Raw genomic sequence first — 18,321 nt, forward strand, 5'->3', positions numbered from 1 at the left:
ATACAATTTGAATTCAATTCTATTTTCAATTACTTTATATAACTTTGACTTTTCCGTCGTTCATTCCATTTAAGTTACATATGTTATTTTTTATCTAAAAGAAAAATACATCTTTTGTAAAATATCCACTTTACATTTGAATTAAATAGTGAATCTGTAGACAGGTATAAAAAATAACGTCGATTTAGATATCATTAAATAGCTAAGAATCACAAAGACTAATTGTTAGTGCATAGCTGAGGCATTCTGAATAAATTTCCTCGAGCCCTATATTATATGTGATACTTTTCTAATCACAATCATCAAAAGCTGACATCCGAGCTCTCAATGGGTGCATCTGGCAATATCTGGTCCTATCGAATTTTATCCACCAGGGTGCATTATAAGGATTACACAATCACTCGTAGAACATTTTAATATTCTCAGGCTGAATTACTTCACATCGGCTCATTTTCAATAATTTTTTTTCCAGGACCATTTGGATCCAGACGTGGTGAGGAGGTTGAACCCGAGTCTGAATGTTCAGGTAAGTTTTGATTGTTCTTTAATAAAAGCCATTCATTATACATAGAACACTCATGCCATAACAATTATTTATCATTGTGACTCTTGCGTTCTACGATGAAAAAAAATCCTTGGCATTATTTTATTTTCTAATACAATTTTTTTCAATTAATTAAATTTCGATTAATGTTCAATCTTTAATTCACTAGACCAAGTAGTAAAGTCGCACATACCTTGACAGACAGGCGATGAATGGTACAAAGAAAGGTGAAAGATAGGAAAGTTTGAAATCGTCGAAATTGCTCACGGAATGAATAAAAAGATATAGAACACTAATGTTGATATGAATCACTAAATAAAAAGACATATTACGTTCATAGAGCCGTATATATTACTCTGTAATCTTCCAGCTATGGTTAATTGATCGAAGCAATATCAAACACCATTTTCTTCAGATTTTTGTCAAATGAATAAACACACAAACATAAAATGCAATTGATATGGATGGTGGCTTGATTCGGATGGATGTGCAGTGTGAAAGTTTATACGAAGAATTTGACTCAGTGAAATTCAAAATTGTCGGTAATTTATTGCATCCCCTTTTATACAGAGATTTGCAATTAAAAAGGAGAATTAGATTAATCTATAGTTATAGACTAATAGTGAAGTGAGAGTATATATATGTACAGTAATAAAGTGTGAAAACCTATGACAGGAAATTCTGAACATTAAAAAAAAAGTAATCAAAAATAGTATATAAATTTCATTTGAAATTTAAGAATTCTGAAGATCAATTTTTATAACATGAAAAAATTGGAAACAAAAATATTGCATTATTTTCTAACGGTTGAGTAAGCTAAAAAAAGAAGAAATGTTTATCAGTTTTTAAATTATAAAATTGTTAAAATAATCAAATTTATTGAAAGAAAATGTTAAAATAAGATATTTTCTGCAAATTGTATTTCCATTATGTATGGACAAAGAGGTTGTAACTATATAGTCATGGTTGAGTGAGAATATTGTATAAATAGAAAAGGTCTGTTGTTTTATTGTAACCTTTTCGGGGCTCTTAATTTTGAATAAGAAATCACTCCTTTGACTATTAAAAGCAAGAGTTTAGGGTTTAATGAAGCTAGTCAATAAGGAAGTTGTTGCAACCACTACTTAATAATAATAATAATGAAACGTTTTTGTATAGCGCAAAATACATAAGCAAAGTTGCATGTCTCTAAGCGCTTTTTACAGAAGGAGTGGAGATGGAGGGGAGAGCACTGGGTTCTTACATTGTTTACAAAATGGTGAATAAATGTGTTTTCAAGCTATTTCTAAACTTTTCGTATGGTTGTATATTTCTAAGATATTCTGGCAGATTATTCCATAAAATAGCAGCTGCATGTGAAAATGATCTTTCCCCATATGACTTTGTCACCGTATGTGGGACCTGTACTAATGACTTTTTACTTGAACGTAGCATTCTGTCAGGTTTATATGGTGTTAACAATTTCAATGAGATACAATGGAGCAAACTGATGGAAACATTGGTAGGCGAATAGAAGTGCTTTGTAGTGTATGCAGGATTGGATAGGTAGCCAATGTAAGTTTTTTAAGACTGGGGAAATTGATTCATGTTTCTTTGTTCGTGTTACGAGTCGCGCTGCTGAATTTTGAACGAGCTGTAATCTTTGAATTTGACGAGACGGAAGACCAAAAAGCAAGCTATTACAAAAATCAAAATGGCACATCACAAAAGCATGAATTAAGTGCTCAGTAGTTGTCTTATTAAAAAAAGTGCGAATTTTGCCTATTTATGCAGTCCATAAGATGCTGACCGACATTTTTGTGAAACAAAATGTTCAAAGGTGAATTTATCGTCAAAAGTAACCCCTAAGTTTGTACATGTTTTGGTTGCGTGAACAAGAGTGCCATCGAGATCTAGTGTCAGTATTACGTAGACGCTTTATTGAACGTTATAAATCTATTGCTAAAAGCCCTTCATTGCAATGCAGCCTTTGTCTCTGTCTCGCCCTGGACTCTGGACAAACGACATAATTTGCAATTTTTCGTCAGTTCCGAGTCTTACGACGATCATCTGCTGTCCCGGTTGTTCACCCAATTTCGATAATGACCTCTTAATCTGCTAATTGTGATTTTTACGGGCATTTTCAATAGATTCTCAACTCTCTAGAATGCGTCTGTGTAGTGGTTGCGAAAACTCGCTAAGCCTAATGGCCCGTATTCTGAAGTCGGATTTAACTTAAACTCAGGTTTAAAGTTGTGGTTTAAGTATGGGAAGCCATGAGTATCAAAATTTTTATCAAGTTGTATGTTTGTTATGTTTACTGTGCTCTTTCCTGATTCTTCGATGGTGAAGACAATCATCTATCTATACTTCCTAGACAATTATGAATGATTTGAGAGCCAAATGAGCTGAATTATGATATCTCTACTGTTAGTGATTTATGTAACAATTGGCTATCCATACTTAAACCACAACTTTAAACCTGAGATTAAGTTAAACCCGACTTCAGAATACGGGCCAATGAGTGTAGAACCTCCCCTGTCATTTAGCTAAAACCCGTTTGATAAAAACAAATGGTAAACTGAAGAGGGGTGCGGGATGTGCGTTTTTTACATATTGGAATTTTTTATGTAGTGAGTAAATGAAAAGGGGAGAGCGGGGCTAATTCGCCCCCGGGGGCAAGTCCGCCCACCACGTGATTTTTCACTTTGCTGTGACTGGATGTAGGTTTTTTTTATGGTGTTACATTAACATTCCCAAAGGTAGCAACATACCCTGTCGAGAGGTCATCTGCTTGGAATTCCAGAAAAATTACGGCGACTCGTCTATTTCGAGGCCATTTTGTAAAAACTATTTTTTTCGAATTTCTTGTATTTTTTACAGACACTCATGAATGCAGTTATAATTTTTTTTTTGGTTAAAAAGGTATGATATTTGCTTACTGAAATATGCATTTTTTACTTCAAAATATGTTATATATTTTGCGAAAACAATATAAAAGAAAATGGCTGCCCGGGGAGCTAGTTCGCTCCTTTTGCGACGGGGCAGGCAGGTCCGCCCCTTTTATTTATCTACATATAGACCCATAGGCCTTCAAAAATATCCTTATAAACATGACATGCAAGTATGTCGGTATATGTGCTAAGTCATGATAACTTTTCATAGATTATCGAACTAGAAGTCGTAGTTGTTCCAATATAAAAAAAAAGGTTTGGTGTCTTTGAACACATCATTTTGTTTCATATATCACCGTTCGCCCTGCAGTGAAAATTTTCTTTAATGCCCATTTTTGCCAAAACCGTATGCATGTCCTCGCCGAACATAAGGTTTTAGGTAGATATAACCTAGACTTTTATACATACTAAAGCACGACCAACCTGCTAAAGAAATTACGATTCTAGAAGAGCGTGAAAAAAGGGGGCGGACTCGCCCCGCTCCCCCCTAAATATCATGTAAACGAAAATTACCACTGTACAACGATTATTCATTATCTATTATATACAGTAAACATAGGAAGTCATGGAGGTATTTTCAAATTGGGGAAAACACGATTTGACATTCTGTTATAGTGCATTAGCCGTTTCTTTACTCAAAATCTAATTTTTCTACCACGAAAATCGAATTGAAAAAAAAATGAGTTCTAAGTATCAATCTGATATTCTGATATAATTGTAATATACACTTAAGATAATGAATAAACCGAGTGAGTATATATAAAGACGAAGTCTTGAAATACCTTACGACTAATTTTTGTACAATTTTGGCAAATAATTTAGATTGATCCCCTTTTGAGGAAGCAAACGAAAGCCCTACGTATTGTTTTAAAAAGTGCTCTATCATTGAATTCATTTATTGATTAATTTACATGTCAGTGTTTTTGAGTAGATATAAAGCTACCCAACCTTTTCACTTTAATTTGGATTTTCTTGACATTATTGTGAATGTTTACATAATCTTATGTCTATGACTATTTATGATTATTGAAGCTCGATATGACAGCTGCTGTCATTGTGAATATCTAAGGTATATTATTTTGATATACATGCTTATCTGTAAGGGATTAATTTAATCGGTGTCAATTAGTCAACATGAATTGCGTCAAGTAGTTCGAATTTTAAAAAAATCCCCAAATATATGAAAGATTTTTTGATATAGAACATTTACATTTGCGTGGAATAATAACCAAGATGTCTGATAATTATTACACTCACTTATCGAAAAGTATTTAAAGGTCAAGTCCACCACAGAAAAATGTGTGAGAAAAATCCAACAAGCACAACACTGAAAATTTCATCAAAATCGGATGTAAAATAAGAAGGTTGTGACATTTTAAAGTGCCACTTATTTTTCAAAAAATAGTTAATCACATCTCAATATGATATGTAAATGAAAGAGTCGATGATGTCCCTCATTATTTCTCTTTTTTATTGTTTGAATTATACAATATTTCATTGCTTACAGATTTGACAATGATGACCAACTTTACTGAACCACAAAATGTTAAACAATATTAATTCCACATGTTACGGGGAATAAAATTTTATTACTCATGACAATGAGGAGAAAATTAGAATATTTCATATTTCGTATAACAAAATACAAAAGAAATAGTGAGTTGATGATATCATCAGTCCCCTCATTTGTATACCGATCAGGATGTGCATATAACTGTTTGTGAAATTAAGCGAAACTTTTAATGTCATAACTTTCTAATTTACATCCGATTTAGATAACCTTTAAGCGTTATGCTTGTTGGATTTTTCTCTTTTATTCAAATCAACTTTTTGTTGGGTTGGACTTGTCCTTCAAGCACTCTATATTGGATTTCAAAATCATCCCATTATTTCTTGATATGGACTGTTTTGATAGCGAACCAAAGAAGGGCGAGCGTGGATAAAAGTTGAAATTTGATTCAAAATTTTAACTGATATATCACGGGAGGTTTCTTTTGATATGATACAAAAAATGGTGATATGTAGTTAACGTGACTAAATCATCGAACAATAATTTCTTGAAACTCATTGACTCAAGAATTATTTAGTTTCCCATGAACTTGTAATCTAATTAGGCCGAATCAAAAATTAGGTTTGATTTTAACCTACAAACATGCATATACATGTACATTAAGATTTAGATATCTCATCTACTTCCTGATATGTCCCTGTGTGTATAATAATTTTCCATACGTGTATCAATCATATATGTTTACGTTTGGGACCGACCTCTAACGTCACCATTCGAAAGACGTGACAAGGGCTCGAACCTCGAACCTCTGCATCAAATTTTAAATTATCGCAATCTTTCAAATCATGTTGAAATATGCCTTTCCGAAAACAGTCTTTCTGAATAATTAAAATTACTCCAACATGTGTGGTAATTAGGGTCAAAATTAATAAATTTGACAATAATTAAGAAACTAAGACACCCAGACATATACTATATTACTAATCAATGAATGAAAGTTAATATATCAAAACCCGCAGTGGTCGACTCAACATCTTTACATAAATTCCACTGCTTTTTTATTGTTATTTTTATTTTATCTCTCGGGCCTAATTTTACTAAATGATATCATGAGATATTTGTCAATATTGACCAAATTAATATTGTCAAAAGAGATGAAAAATCTTAAGTTACACTGTCATCATAATACGGATGAATTACACCTTTTGACATTCAATGATCTCCTACCATCTGTATATACAAGCATATGTTCGCAGGAACTGCAAGTTTGACTTGAATTCAAACCACTATATCGGCGGTCATATGTGAAAAAAAATGAAATTTGGCCAAAAACCCCAATAACAAACCTAACACCATTTACTCATTAATGTGTGAGATTTGTTTTACAGGCGCGAGTGTGTGATGGGATGCCAGAGGGATAACTGTGACTATTTATGTGCATTATTTTTTTAGAAAACCAAAAGGGATGCTTTCACGCTCGCGCGTGTGTGTGTTTCGGCAAATCGGGGTGTAGGTAGTGCCCGGGGGGGGGGGGGGGCACTCGACCAAAAAAGTGGTAGGGGTGTGCCGCGGGCGAGACAAAAAACGGGGGCCTTGGAGCGGGCTCATTGTAAAAAGGAGGGTCCTCGGAACGGGCTTCAGAACTACAAATGTTTGTGAAAAAGGGGGTCCTTGGAACGGGTCGCCTGCGTGCGAGTGCGTATGCATCCCTATGGAACGTACATGCAGCTAGCCCGGCGGCACGACTGACGGGCGCGCTAGCGCAGAGGCGATGGTCGGACAGCGAGCTGCCGCCGCTTTTCACCAAAATTGCGACCGGAACGGCGTAACGGAAAATATGCGAAGCCCTGGAGCGGATTTTTTATTCTTTTTTTCTCGAGAAGAAGAAAATGCTATGCTCTGGAGCGGCTTTCTTTGTTCTTTTTCTAAATAAGACAAAAATGCTATGCCTCGGAACGGAAATTTGAGTGTAAAAATGGGGGTCCCCTCCGCGGCACATACCCACTATGCAATATATACTGAGTGCCCCCCCCCCGGGAGGTAGTGTACACGCATGGAGCTACTATACATGAAAAATAACTCCAAGATAGTTGTATCTGCTTGAGTATGAAGTCTGCGTGCGTGACAAGATGTGTACCATGCAGTTCCTCAAGCTTGTTTACCAAATTATTTCTCCCTAGATCGCAATAATTCATCGCTTTCATCTCAGTCTTATCATTACAAGAACAATCATTAATGAAGTTAATCGTCCATCCGATTATTTGTTCTGTGATTACTTTGTATGACTTATCAATCATTTTTATCAAACAATGACAGAATACAAGATCAAAACTGACATAACTAGTAAACACTTAAAAACATTAATTAGCAAAAGAAGATATGAAAATGATCTTCTCAATTAAGTGTACCTGACCTAGGTAATCGTTGAACTGTAAACCAGTTCTACACGGAACACAGATTTATATCTATGCAAATAACAATTTTTATAAATCTAATCAAAGTTGTTTTTCAAAGTATCTCTCATTTTCCCCAAAGACCACGTTCCCTTAAAGGAGAAGTACACACAAGCAATAACTGCTGATTTTAAAAGAGGAAAATTACATTCAATGGTGAAAATTTGTATCTAAGCTGGATGTCAAAGAAGAAAGTTATAACATTTCAAAGGTTCACTTAATTTCACACAACAGTTATATACACACCCTTATCAGCATGCAAATGAAGGAGCCAGTGACGTCACCCATTCTCTTCTTCTTTTGTTATCTTATTATATTAAATACGAAATGTTTTGATTTGCTCATTATATGAAACAAAATGTGATACATTCATTAAAAGGGTGGAGTTGCAACTGTTATGACCTATTTAAAAGCGACTTGATGAAAAGTCTCGACATTGTTAAATCTGCACAAATGAAATACTGTTTAATTCAAACATAACAATACAAGAGAAATATTGAGTGAGGGACATCACCAAATCTCAAATTTGCATATCAGTGTGGTGTGAATATACTGTTTTGGGTGAAAAGTGAAATTATAAAATGTTGTAAATTGTATATGGCTTTGTTTAAAGGGGATGTGCTATTAAAGTTGCCAATCCCCTTGGTAATGTCAAACTATATGCTATGCTATTTCTAAGGTCTAAAGTGCGAAGTGCCCTTATTGCAAATCGTACAATTCCATTCCGTTTAAACAGCTTACATGGATTATATTATCATTTCCCCACGGCAAACATATTTTAGTGTTGAGGAATGTTATATGGAAGATCTAATACACAAGATTTGATGGTTCCTTAATATGCAAGGACTTTGTCAGATATAGGTCTCGAATGAGGATGAAGAAGATTAAAACAAATGTTATTATAGGATAGATTGCATTTATTTATTCATTCATTTATTTATTTATTTCTAATAAAAAATGAACGTCTCTTCATGAAATATGTTATTATACAAGATTCATGAGTAATTATAGTTATGATGATGATGATTATTATTTTTGAATTTATCTTTCTTTTCAATATCACCTTGAAATACTTGTTACATGTTATAATTTGCTTTTAATATCACCTGTAATTTGCTTTCTCCTCGATGACGAATAATCTTTATCAAAATAGAAGTAAGAACTCAAAGTAGAGACATATATTATGATGAAACAGGTGTATCTTTTAATACCCATAGTAATTCCCTCATTCTTTCACACAGAGCTAACAAGATTCCGAGAAGGGTTCCGATATGAATTTGATTACACAACCGAAACCATCACTGGCATAGAAGGCGCTGGACCTGGATCAACAACCACCATGACAATGGCATGCAATGTTGCTATCGAATCACCAGAAAGGTGCAAGAATGTCCTCAAGGTCACCTCCTGTCATCTTAATGGGAACAACCGGCTTGGTGAGGAGATGAGTGCCCATGACCTGGTCTTCCGCACTAAGAATGGACGAATCATCGAGGTGCTGGCTCATCCCGATGAACCACTTCACATCCTGAACGCCAAACGTGGTATCCTCAGCATGGTCCAGCTCGACTTTGAAGCCGATGATGTTGACCAGATCACCCTGAATGAAGTCTCCGTACACGGCAACTGCAGTAGCGAGATGAATGTTACTCAGCGTGATGGAAGACAGAGGCCACGCAAGCTCGAGGTAGTGACTGATCTCAACAACTGTATGCTCAGGAAACGACCAGAGAATATGAGCAGATGGCAGAGCTTCAAGGATATTGTCTTCAACACGGTAAAAAGCTTTTCATGACACCTAACAATTTGCACGATTAACTAATTGATGTATTCAAGCATGTAATACAGATCATAATTATAAATTTTAGTAAAATCAATAAACTAAAGACTGTTCCTCCTTTCATTTATTTCACCTCTTAACATATTGATCCTCTCTAGACTGTCATGGACAAGTTCCTCAACTCTTCAAGGACATGCAGCTATGATCTGAAAGGAACTACTGCAGAATTCAAACAGATAGTATGTGAAGAAGTTCACTCCTTCTGGCCAATGAATTTCAACAGTGAGAATGGTGTTCGTACGTTCATCCGTCAGAATATGCTAAGCACAGCCATTGATAATTTGAACACAATCAAGGTTGACCCAGCAAGTAAGTTACCTTGATATCAATAATCTATAACACTGGCTAAACTACTACATACTTAATAATGATCCCTGAAATAGACCCTTTAGAGAATCAAGTGTTCTGTCATGCTAAATAACATTTTGATCTTTTCGTAGATACCAGATCAACATGCCTGAGGTATGAGCATGACCCTAAGGAAGTTGGTCAGAAGCCTAGTGATGTAACTGCTGACCAAGCCATGGATATCCTGAAGGCACTTGTCAAGATCTCTCGTGAGGAGATTAAGATGGAAAGTCCTCGACTTTTTGGCAGATGGCGGACTGCTCTGGAGGGAATGACAAACGAGACCATCCATGAAGTCTTTGATCGTGCTTACAACTGCAGTGAATACTCACAAACCTGCCGTGACAACCCAGATAAGGAGAAAATTGCCAGGTAAAATACTTATCTAAGAGAAATTTATTTTAAAATTCTTTAACCTCATTGCTCCTGATATTTGATGAACAATACTAAAAGTTTTTAAAAAACCAATTGAATTTCTAATGAGGCTATTTCTTATATTTTAGATTATCTTTATGTACAGCAAGCATGAGACTTTTTTTAATTAGAGGAAATGGAAATTTATGTTCTGTACGAACATTTGCTTTTGATTGTTAGAATATCTAGTATTACTTTTTCATCACACAGGGAATATCTTCTTGATGGCCTCCTTCCTTGTACAACCATGGCTTGCTTCAGTGTAAAGAACTATGCCATCGCTAAGGGAATCATCTCCAAGCCTCTTGCTAATGCTTGGATGGTAACCATGGCTCTTCAGAACTACCCAACATTGGAACTAATGAGCGAGATGCTACGTATGGCTCAGTATTCACCATCACAAATCACCATCTTCCCCCTTAGTATCATGGTACACAACTACTGGGTGAATAACGAGGAGATTCACACTGCTGAAGAAGTAAGTAACTTTCAAACTATCGCATAATGTAATTTGATGTTTTTTTCTGAAAAACCCTTATTTCAATAACAGGGATTTTGTGAACATTTTTGTAAAAAAATTGAAGATGACTCACATCTTTATATTTTTTGTCTTTCATTTAGCTTCCAGAATCAATCATCAAGACCATCAGATACCTGAAGTCTCTCATTGGTAATGACTGCACTGTATCAGCAGAAAACCAACGTCTTGCACTTGTTGCTCTGAAGGTAAATTAAATGTAATAATAAGCTTCCCTTGACATATCTGAAATTGACTTACATATACTGTACTTAAAATCATAACTGTAAAAAAGAGAGAGAGAGAGAGAGAGAGAAATGCCACAAAAATATATTTTGGTCCATTGTAATTATAACATCGCTCATTTCATTATTACTAATCAATCAAGATATAATAACATTTATCAAGATAGTTTATTTGTAATGTCAATCTTCATACAGGCCATAGGCAACATCGGTGGGCCAGTTGAGCGATATGACCAGCTGGCTTTCATATACTCTGAGAGAGTATCTCCAGTTCTTATTGAGTGCACCAAGAACAGGCAGATCCCAAGTGACATCTCCAAGGCTGCCATTCAGTCCATGCGCCGATTTGTGATGAGTGACCAGCTCCGTGGCCAAGTCATTTCTGAGCTATTCAAGGATACTTCTCTTGGGGTACCAGAAAGGATCGCTTCCTATCTCATCACAATGAAAGCTAATCCTAGTATCTCTGAGCTGACTGAAATCTGGAACTTCTTGAAAACAGAACCAGTTAACCAGATGAAAGCTTTCTGCTACTCTCACATCCAGAATGTCATAGAGTCAAGCGAACCAACCTTACAACGGTACGTATTTTTCTTAAAATCTTAGCAACTAAATGGAAACTTTCGACAATTAACTTCACATTGGTTTTCTGGCAACATAATAACAATTGCCAAGTTTTTCATACTTTCATCTCATTTCATGTCTGAAAACATAAACATTGAAAGATTGGATTACAAATTGTAACAAGTATTAAATATGTCTGACAGGCTCAAGGAAAATCTGAAGACTGCAATGAATGGTGAGCAACTACCAGAATATCCCAAGGATATCCGCAAGTACTCTCGCTTCTTTGAACTTTCAAAGAACCTGACTGAACCCTGGAGGAACAACACTGTCGCTGCCCAACTTGAGAGCGGCATCATTTTCAACCCTGAGAGCTACTTGCCTCAAGAAGTTATGTTTCACTATGTCCTAAATGCTCTTGGAAAGAGCTGGGATATCTTTGAGGTAAGAAAGTAAATAAACAGTGCCTCGTAACTGCCTTTAAGCTTAACCTTTTAGATAGGTAATTTGATAGTTATTTGAAATTATACAATATCTTTTTAGAAATGTAAGTAGTTTTGTGCAATAATTATACAGAAGTTGACTTTCTATGGACTTTATTTAATATCAAGTATATGGTATACTAACAGTATTACGGTACATTCTTAAATCCCTCAACAGACTGGCATTGAGATGAAAGGGTTCGAACCAATCGTTGAATCTGTCTTTGGACCTGAGGGTATCTTCCCAGAGGTCAGCCTCCAGGCTATGTTTGAAACCATCGATGAGAAATTCTTGTCCAAGGTTCGGGAGTTTGCTGAGGCTCAACTTGAAAAGTGGGTTCCACAGCCAGCAGAGACCGAAAATGAAGTCTTCAGCAAGAAGGGCAAATTCGGCAAGAAGATGAAGAAGAGGCAGTCTCAAATTGGAGAGGCTCAGGTATTTCATTTTTTTATCGATTACTTGACTGATGATATCTAAATTTGATGATAAGGATGATGATGATGATTTACAAATCTATTCTTCGGAATGCCTGAGGTGACAACAGCAATGAAAATAGAGTAAATGTGAGAAATGGCCAAACTGAAATCAAAAGATTTTAAAGGGTCGTAATTTATTAGACATAATATTTATTATCAGACCTCAAAACTTACTTTGGCATTGTGTTTAAATTTCTGTGATATGTCATTTATGATTTCAGGTCATTGATGTCATCCATGAAAACACCATGAACAAGCTCAACCAGCTACACTACCTTGTTGGCATGGAACCATCCGCTACTGATGCTACTGTCTTCCTTCGTCTCCTTGGAAATGAATTTGGTTTCGTCAGTGCTGGTGATGTTCTTTCTCTAATCCCTTACACCATGGGAATTTACGAAGAATTCATGAACAAGACAAAACAGGTCGGTTCTTATAAGGACATTAAAAAAAAAAATTGTTTAAGAAAAGTGAAAAAATTGCTCGTCTATTAAAAAACTGATTTTGTTATCAGATTTAAAACTTCATAAAAAAGATCAGAAATTGCCAATATTTCACCAGGGAATATATTGAATTTTACAGATTCCACAGCTTCTGTCACAGGGGCTCAACCTAAACACAACTCGCTCTTTTGTATTTATGGACAAGACCTTTGTTTTGCCAACTGGTATGGGTATGCCACTCAACTGCAGCATAAATGGTACTGCTGTTGTCAGCCTCCGTATGAAGAGTCAGTTCAGTTTGAATCTTCCAAGGATCATTGCCGCAGGACATATTGCTCCAAGGTAGGTCTAAAAGTCAAATTACTTTTTGTATTCATTGATTGATTTGATTTATTTACTCATAATGTACATCTTCTTTTCATATTTCTTCGATAAATCTTTTTTCTGTAGTTCTCAATTTTCTCAATGTTTTCTCAATTCATGTATTTGCAGTGGTGCAGTAGAGGTTCTTGCTACCATGGGTATTGGTATGCCAACCAAGGTATTCACTGGGGTTATGGCCAACGCAACAGTCTACCATTCCTCCAAGATCGAAGGAAACATCACAATTGATGGCACTCACCTCAAGATAAACCTTAACAACACCGACCGCCCAATGAACCTCTTCAACTATTCAACAACCTACAACCTGATGAAGGCTAATGGAGCCATTGAATACATCCCAGGTGTTCTTCAAGATGCTGTCCGAAATCAGAGGTGTACCAATGTCAGCAGGGTATTTGGAGTTGACCTGTGTGTTTCATGGGCCTATCCCAATGCAAGCTACGTTGCTGAAGCACCACGTTTCCCCTTTACTGGACCAAACAGCTTCAATGTAACCCTTGTCAACACAGACCAGTAAGTATATCACTTCTGTTCAAACAAGACATGCACAATGATATTGGAAACGACCTGAACCACACAAATGGTATGAGTGGTGCCAAAGGAAGAATAAGATCACTAATGTAGTATTATATTGAATGCACAGGTAATCGAATCAAACAATAAAACAGTGGTTCAGAGTGACAATGAATTATATGATTTATAAACATTTTTAAGAAGATAGGAAAGAAGCTTCCAGTTGCCAATGATACTTCCTACATTTTTATAAAAATGTCGACATTTGTTTCCTTCAGCAATAAATTTATCCTCACTGTGCTGCACTCAACCCAGGTGAGGTAAATGGGTACCGGCAGGAAATAATTCCTCAAAAAGCTGTTTGCAACTGAATCGGTAGCGTAGCTTAGCCGGGTGATAATAATAGCAAAGCCCGCTGGGAGAAGTTTTCAGAACTGAAGTGTCTACCCTGGGTTAGTATACCGTAATTATTATCATTATTAATGTCATTTAATTTACAGTATTTTTTTCAATTTCTAGAGCTTTGAAGGCATACACCATCGATGCCCAGTACAAGCAGATCAGGGAAGGTGGTGCACCACCACCAATCTCATTCAGCTCAATTGGAAGGAGGAACAACAGAAACACTCAGGCAGCTAGCAACATCATTGATACTGTCCGTGTATCCTTCTATGCACCAGGTAACAAAGACTTTTAAACAGATGATATCTATCTATATTGATATTTCAATGCAATTGTATTTATTTCTGTTTATTTGATTCCATTAAAGTACAAGTCTATGACCACAACAAATCTATTCAAAGTTGAGAGCAACACTTAAAACCCGGACCAAAATCCAATTGGTTTCGATTGGTTTCAATTTGTTTTAACTGGAATATAACAATTTCCAATTGAAACCGATTGGAACCAAGTCGGTAATTGAAAATCCTAACTGGAACCAGTTAGGTAACTGGAAATGTCTTTCAACTGGAAGTGACTTCTAACTGGAACCATGCAGTTGGATAACTGGTAATCCTAACTGCATGGAACCAGTTGAGTAACTGGAAATGACTTCTAACTGGAAAGTTTGGTAACTGGAAATGACTTCGATAACTGGAACCAGTTGGGTAACTGGAAATCCTAATTGGATCCAGTTGGGTAACTGGAAAAGACTTTCAATTGATTTCCAATTGGAAATATTTCTAGTTACCCAATTGGATCCAATTGAAACCAGTTGATTTGCATATATCATTTGCCAATGTGTATAGATAAATGTTTTATGTAATTTATAATCATTTTACAATGTATCTATTCCTTTTCAAGTGCCACACTTGTTTAAGATATATGTTTAGAATACTTAGTAGTGAAAACCATGTTTATAAATGTTATAGATTATAATTACAACAGATGAAAAATAATTAGTGCACCACTAGCTGTTACCAAATAACATCAAATACAAATACATATATTCGAAGCTCCTCCATGTAAAGATATATATGAAAGTTAATATTTTATCAATGCCATTTACATTGGTATTAATAGACATATAACAATGCTTCTGTGTTGGCATGAGCAATGGTTAGTGCAAATACTAACTAATTAGTAACTAATTAACTTTATTCCAACTGGATTTCCAATTAGATCCAGTTGAACAGTTGAAACAAATTGGTTTCAACTGAAACCATTTGCCTCCAATTGGTTTCAACTGGAACCAATTGAAACCAGTTGCCTCCATTTTGATTCAACTAGTTTAATAAGGAAATTGGAACAACTGGAACCAATTAAAATGCAGTTGCCTAATAACTGGAACCAATTGCCAACTGGTTCCAGTTGCCGAATTGGTTTTAGCTGGAACCAATTTGCAACTGGTTTCAATTGGAACCAGTTGTTCCAATTTCCCTATTGAAACCAGTTGGCTAACAGGTTTCAATTGGTTTTGCTCTAATTGGTTTCAACTGGATTTTGGTCCATATAAATTCATTTAAGTGAATATAAATCCAAGCGATATTGATGAATTTACTACTTTGTTTACTAACTAAAAGAGAAGATTTCTGCTCATGTTAGTTTATTGTATCAATGTCTTTCTAGGAGAGGAACATACCCGCAACATTACTTCACTCATGAGTGTTGATCGACTTCGCAAGACTGCCAAGTGGACATTCACTGTTCCAGAGGTCAAGAACTTCATCATGTTTGCTGGACTCCTAAATGAGACCACAGATTCATCCTCCTCGTACAGGGCTGTCTTCAATGTTTCTGCTGCTGAGAACACAGCATCAGTCGACTTTCTTGTTAGGAACGAGACATCTGTATCACAGAAGAATCTTACAGCAGTCTTCAATGCTTCCATCAACAATTTGTACTGGGCTGCTGTTGGACAGTTTGTCAAGCAGGAAGAGAGTGGTGATTGGAACGCACATGTGACTGACACATACTATTGGTAAGCCACATTATTCCTGGCGCCGAACGTTTTCATTCATTTCTGGAGAAAATTTACATAAGCTAGTTTTAATACGGTTCCTTGATTAGAAACGTGAAAGCAGAGTTTTAGAAATAGGATAGATCTTTGTGCCTAACAAATATGGTCTTGTGTGCTTGAATTTATGAGGCTATGTTATGACCATGTTTTAATAATCAAGATTATTTCTTCACATAAAGCTATATTTCATATATTTATGGTGGTACTTGTTCGTTAATTCTTCAGGGACGATGAAACTCCATTGTACAAGCAGTTTCTCTTCCCATGGACCGGATACCAGATCGACCATGCTAAATACCAGACCTCCACCATCACTGCCAAGAGGAGAACAAGAGGACCAGTGGTTGAGCGTGACCTCAAGATGTCAACTCTTGGCTGGGCATTGGACTTTGATACTGTCCAGACTGTTACAGATGAAATGAAGGAGTTTACAGTCCACACCCAAATCTCAAATTCAACATGGGTAAGAAACATTTGGAGGACTTATCTGAAAATAGTCTGAGACTTAAGATATTTCTGCAACATGCTTAATTTTAATTGCCCAGTCTACACTATTACGATCTTTTTATTTTTTTTCTTAATTTTTTTAATGAAAAAAATTAAGGAACATAGATTTTTGGTGTTCAATACTTACTTTATACCTAGTCTTATTGCACCTTCAGACATATCAGAAAATAACTGATTTATCTATCATTTGCTAGTTTGAGTACTTTTGCCTTCTACTTTCCATTGACTTGCAATTCATAAGTTCATTATCATGGCATTGATTTACAGGAATTTCCACTTTTGGATTTCATTATGAGGAATGAAACTAAAGTGAATGGCTATCGTCTTGAAGGACAGATTGCACGTAATACTCACCATGTCTTTGCTGAGTATGATGTTACCAAAGAGCAAAGAGAAACCAACCATAACTACAGGATGGGACTCAGGACTGATGTTCTTGTGAACAACCCTGATGCTGCCATGTTCCTTAACTCTCCAGCTCTACTTAGTAAGTACTAAGTGTTTATCATTTAAAAATATTTGTCCACTGCATGAATGATATACATGATAGATTAGCATTCAGGTTTAAGTGAAAAGCATATGAATATTCCTGAACATCTTGTGACAAATAATAAGATGTCATAACATTTGCTCAATCTTTAATATCCTTAATATTTACAATCAATTTTCTTCATTATTGTTACCTAATATGTGCTTGTAACTTTGGTAAATGAATATACAATTTATAAAATTGATAAAATGTATTAATTGATCTATGTTTCTTTTTGCAGGGCTTTTTGGCGAGACTGCACTCATTGATGAACCTGTTGTCATTGATGGTGGTATGAACTTCAGGATTCTTGATCAATCAAGCCTGACTGAGGAACATCTTATCCAGACCAGCATATTCGTACCTAGCCCAAGAAATCCTCAAAGTCATCTTACATATGACTTTAATCTCAGATTTGAAAATGCTACCATCAGCAACCAGAAGGACTACTCTGTCGAATTGACAACACCAATTCCTCTTCTTAAGGTAAATATCATCAGTTCAACTAAAACGTGTGTGTCTATCCATAGTAGGAGGGGGGGGGGGAATTTTTTGTCTGAAAATTTTAATAGTTACACAGGTCATTGCTCCTGGTAATCAGAAAATATATCAAAAGTACAATAATTGACTATGTGGAACCATACTTCATAATATTTCGTGTATCTCTGAGTAATAAAAAAATTCCTGCTGTAAGTACACATTTTCTCACTCATGACATACGACTATGAACATTTCGTTTTACCTTTTGTGGTTATTTGATTTCATATTTCTTCTTTCAATCCTATTTTAATTCAGCTCCAAAATGTCAACCTTCTGCATCTTGTTATTGATATGGAGTCCGGAGCATCGTCTTTGGACCATACTTACACCCTCTACGACACCCGTTACAACAAACCCCAGGTTACTGTGTCTAACATAATTGCCGCTGGATGGAAGAAGCCTTCTGCAAACTGGGTAATGGAAATTGAAACACCGTCAATCGTCTACTACCAGAACTATACTGCTCTGTACTCACGTGAAAACGGACTGCAATTCTATTATGAGAATAGCCAGGACAGCAGTTTCTCTGATCTCCTTGATTTTACTGAAATCAGTAAGTCTCCTTCACCAGACACTTAAGAAAATTAAGGTTCGCATTCATGATCATGTAAGTTTTTTAA

At 35.8% G+C, this 18,321-nt stretch overlaps 1 protein-coding gene across 1 annotated transcript in view; it reads left to right on the top strand.

Moving 5' to 3' along the window:
- The window catches only part of LOC129270763 (uncharacterized), a 35,610-nt gene that overhangs the window by 421 nt on the left and 16,868 nt on the right, over positions 1-18,321 (top strand). Inside the window, exons 2-19 of the mRNA XM_064106578.1 lie at positions 473-526; positions 8,682-9,217; positions 9,379-9,589; positions 9,721-10,000; positions 10,253-10,520; positions 10,664-10,768; positions 11,000-11,385; positions 11,572-11,812; positions 12,029-12,286; positions 12,549-12,752; positions 12,910-13,112; positions 13,263-13,667; positions 14,187-14,347; positions 15,735-16,086; positions 16,351-16,588; positions 16,900-17,119; positions 17,403-17,647; positions 17,957-18,254. Coding sequence (XP_063962648.1) covers positions 473-526; positions 8,682-9,217; positions 9,379-9,589; positions 9,721-10,000; positions 10,253-10,520; positions 10,664-10,768; positions 11,000-11,385; positions 11,572-11,812; positions 12,029-12,286; positions 12,549-12,752; positions 12,910-13,112; positions 13,263-13,667; positions 14,187-14,347; positions 15,735-16,086; positions 16,351-16,588; positions 16,900-17,119; positions 17,403-17,647; positions 17,957-18,254 — 4,665 coding nt within the window. The remainder of the gene's footprint in view (positions 1-472; positions 527-8,681; positions 9,218-9,378; positions 9,590-9,720; positions 10,001-10,252; positions 10,521-10,663; positions 10,769-10,999; positions 11,386-11,571; positions 11,813-12,028; positions 12,287-12,548; positions 12,753-12,909; positions 13,113-13,262; positions 13,668-14,186; positions 14,348-15,734; positions 16,087-16,350; positions 16,589-16,899; positions 17,120-17,402; positions 17,648-17,956; positions 18,255-18,321) is intronic.

The sequence above is a fragment of the Lytechinus pictus genome, chromosome 11, assembly GCF_037042905.1.
Source record: "Lytechinus pictus isolate F3 Inbred chromosome 11, Lp3.0, whole genome shotgun sequence".
In the NCBI taxonomy this organism is placed as follows: domain Eukaryota; kingdom Metazoa; phylum Echinodermata; class Echinoidea; order Temnopleuroida; family Toxopneustidae; genus Lytechinus; species Lytechinus pictus.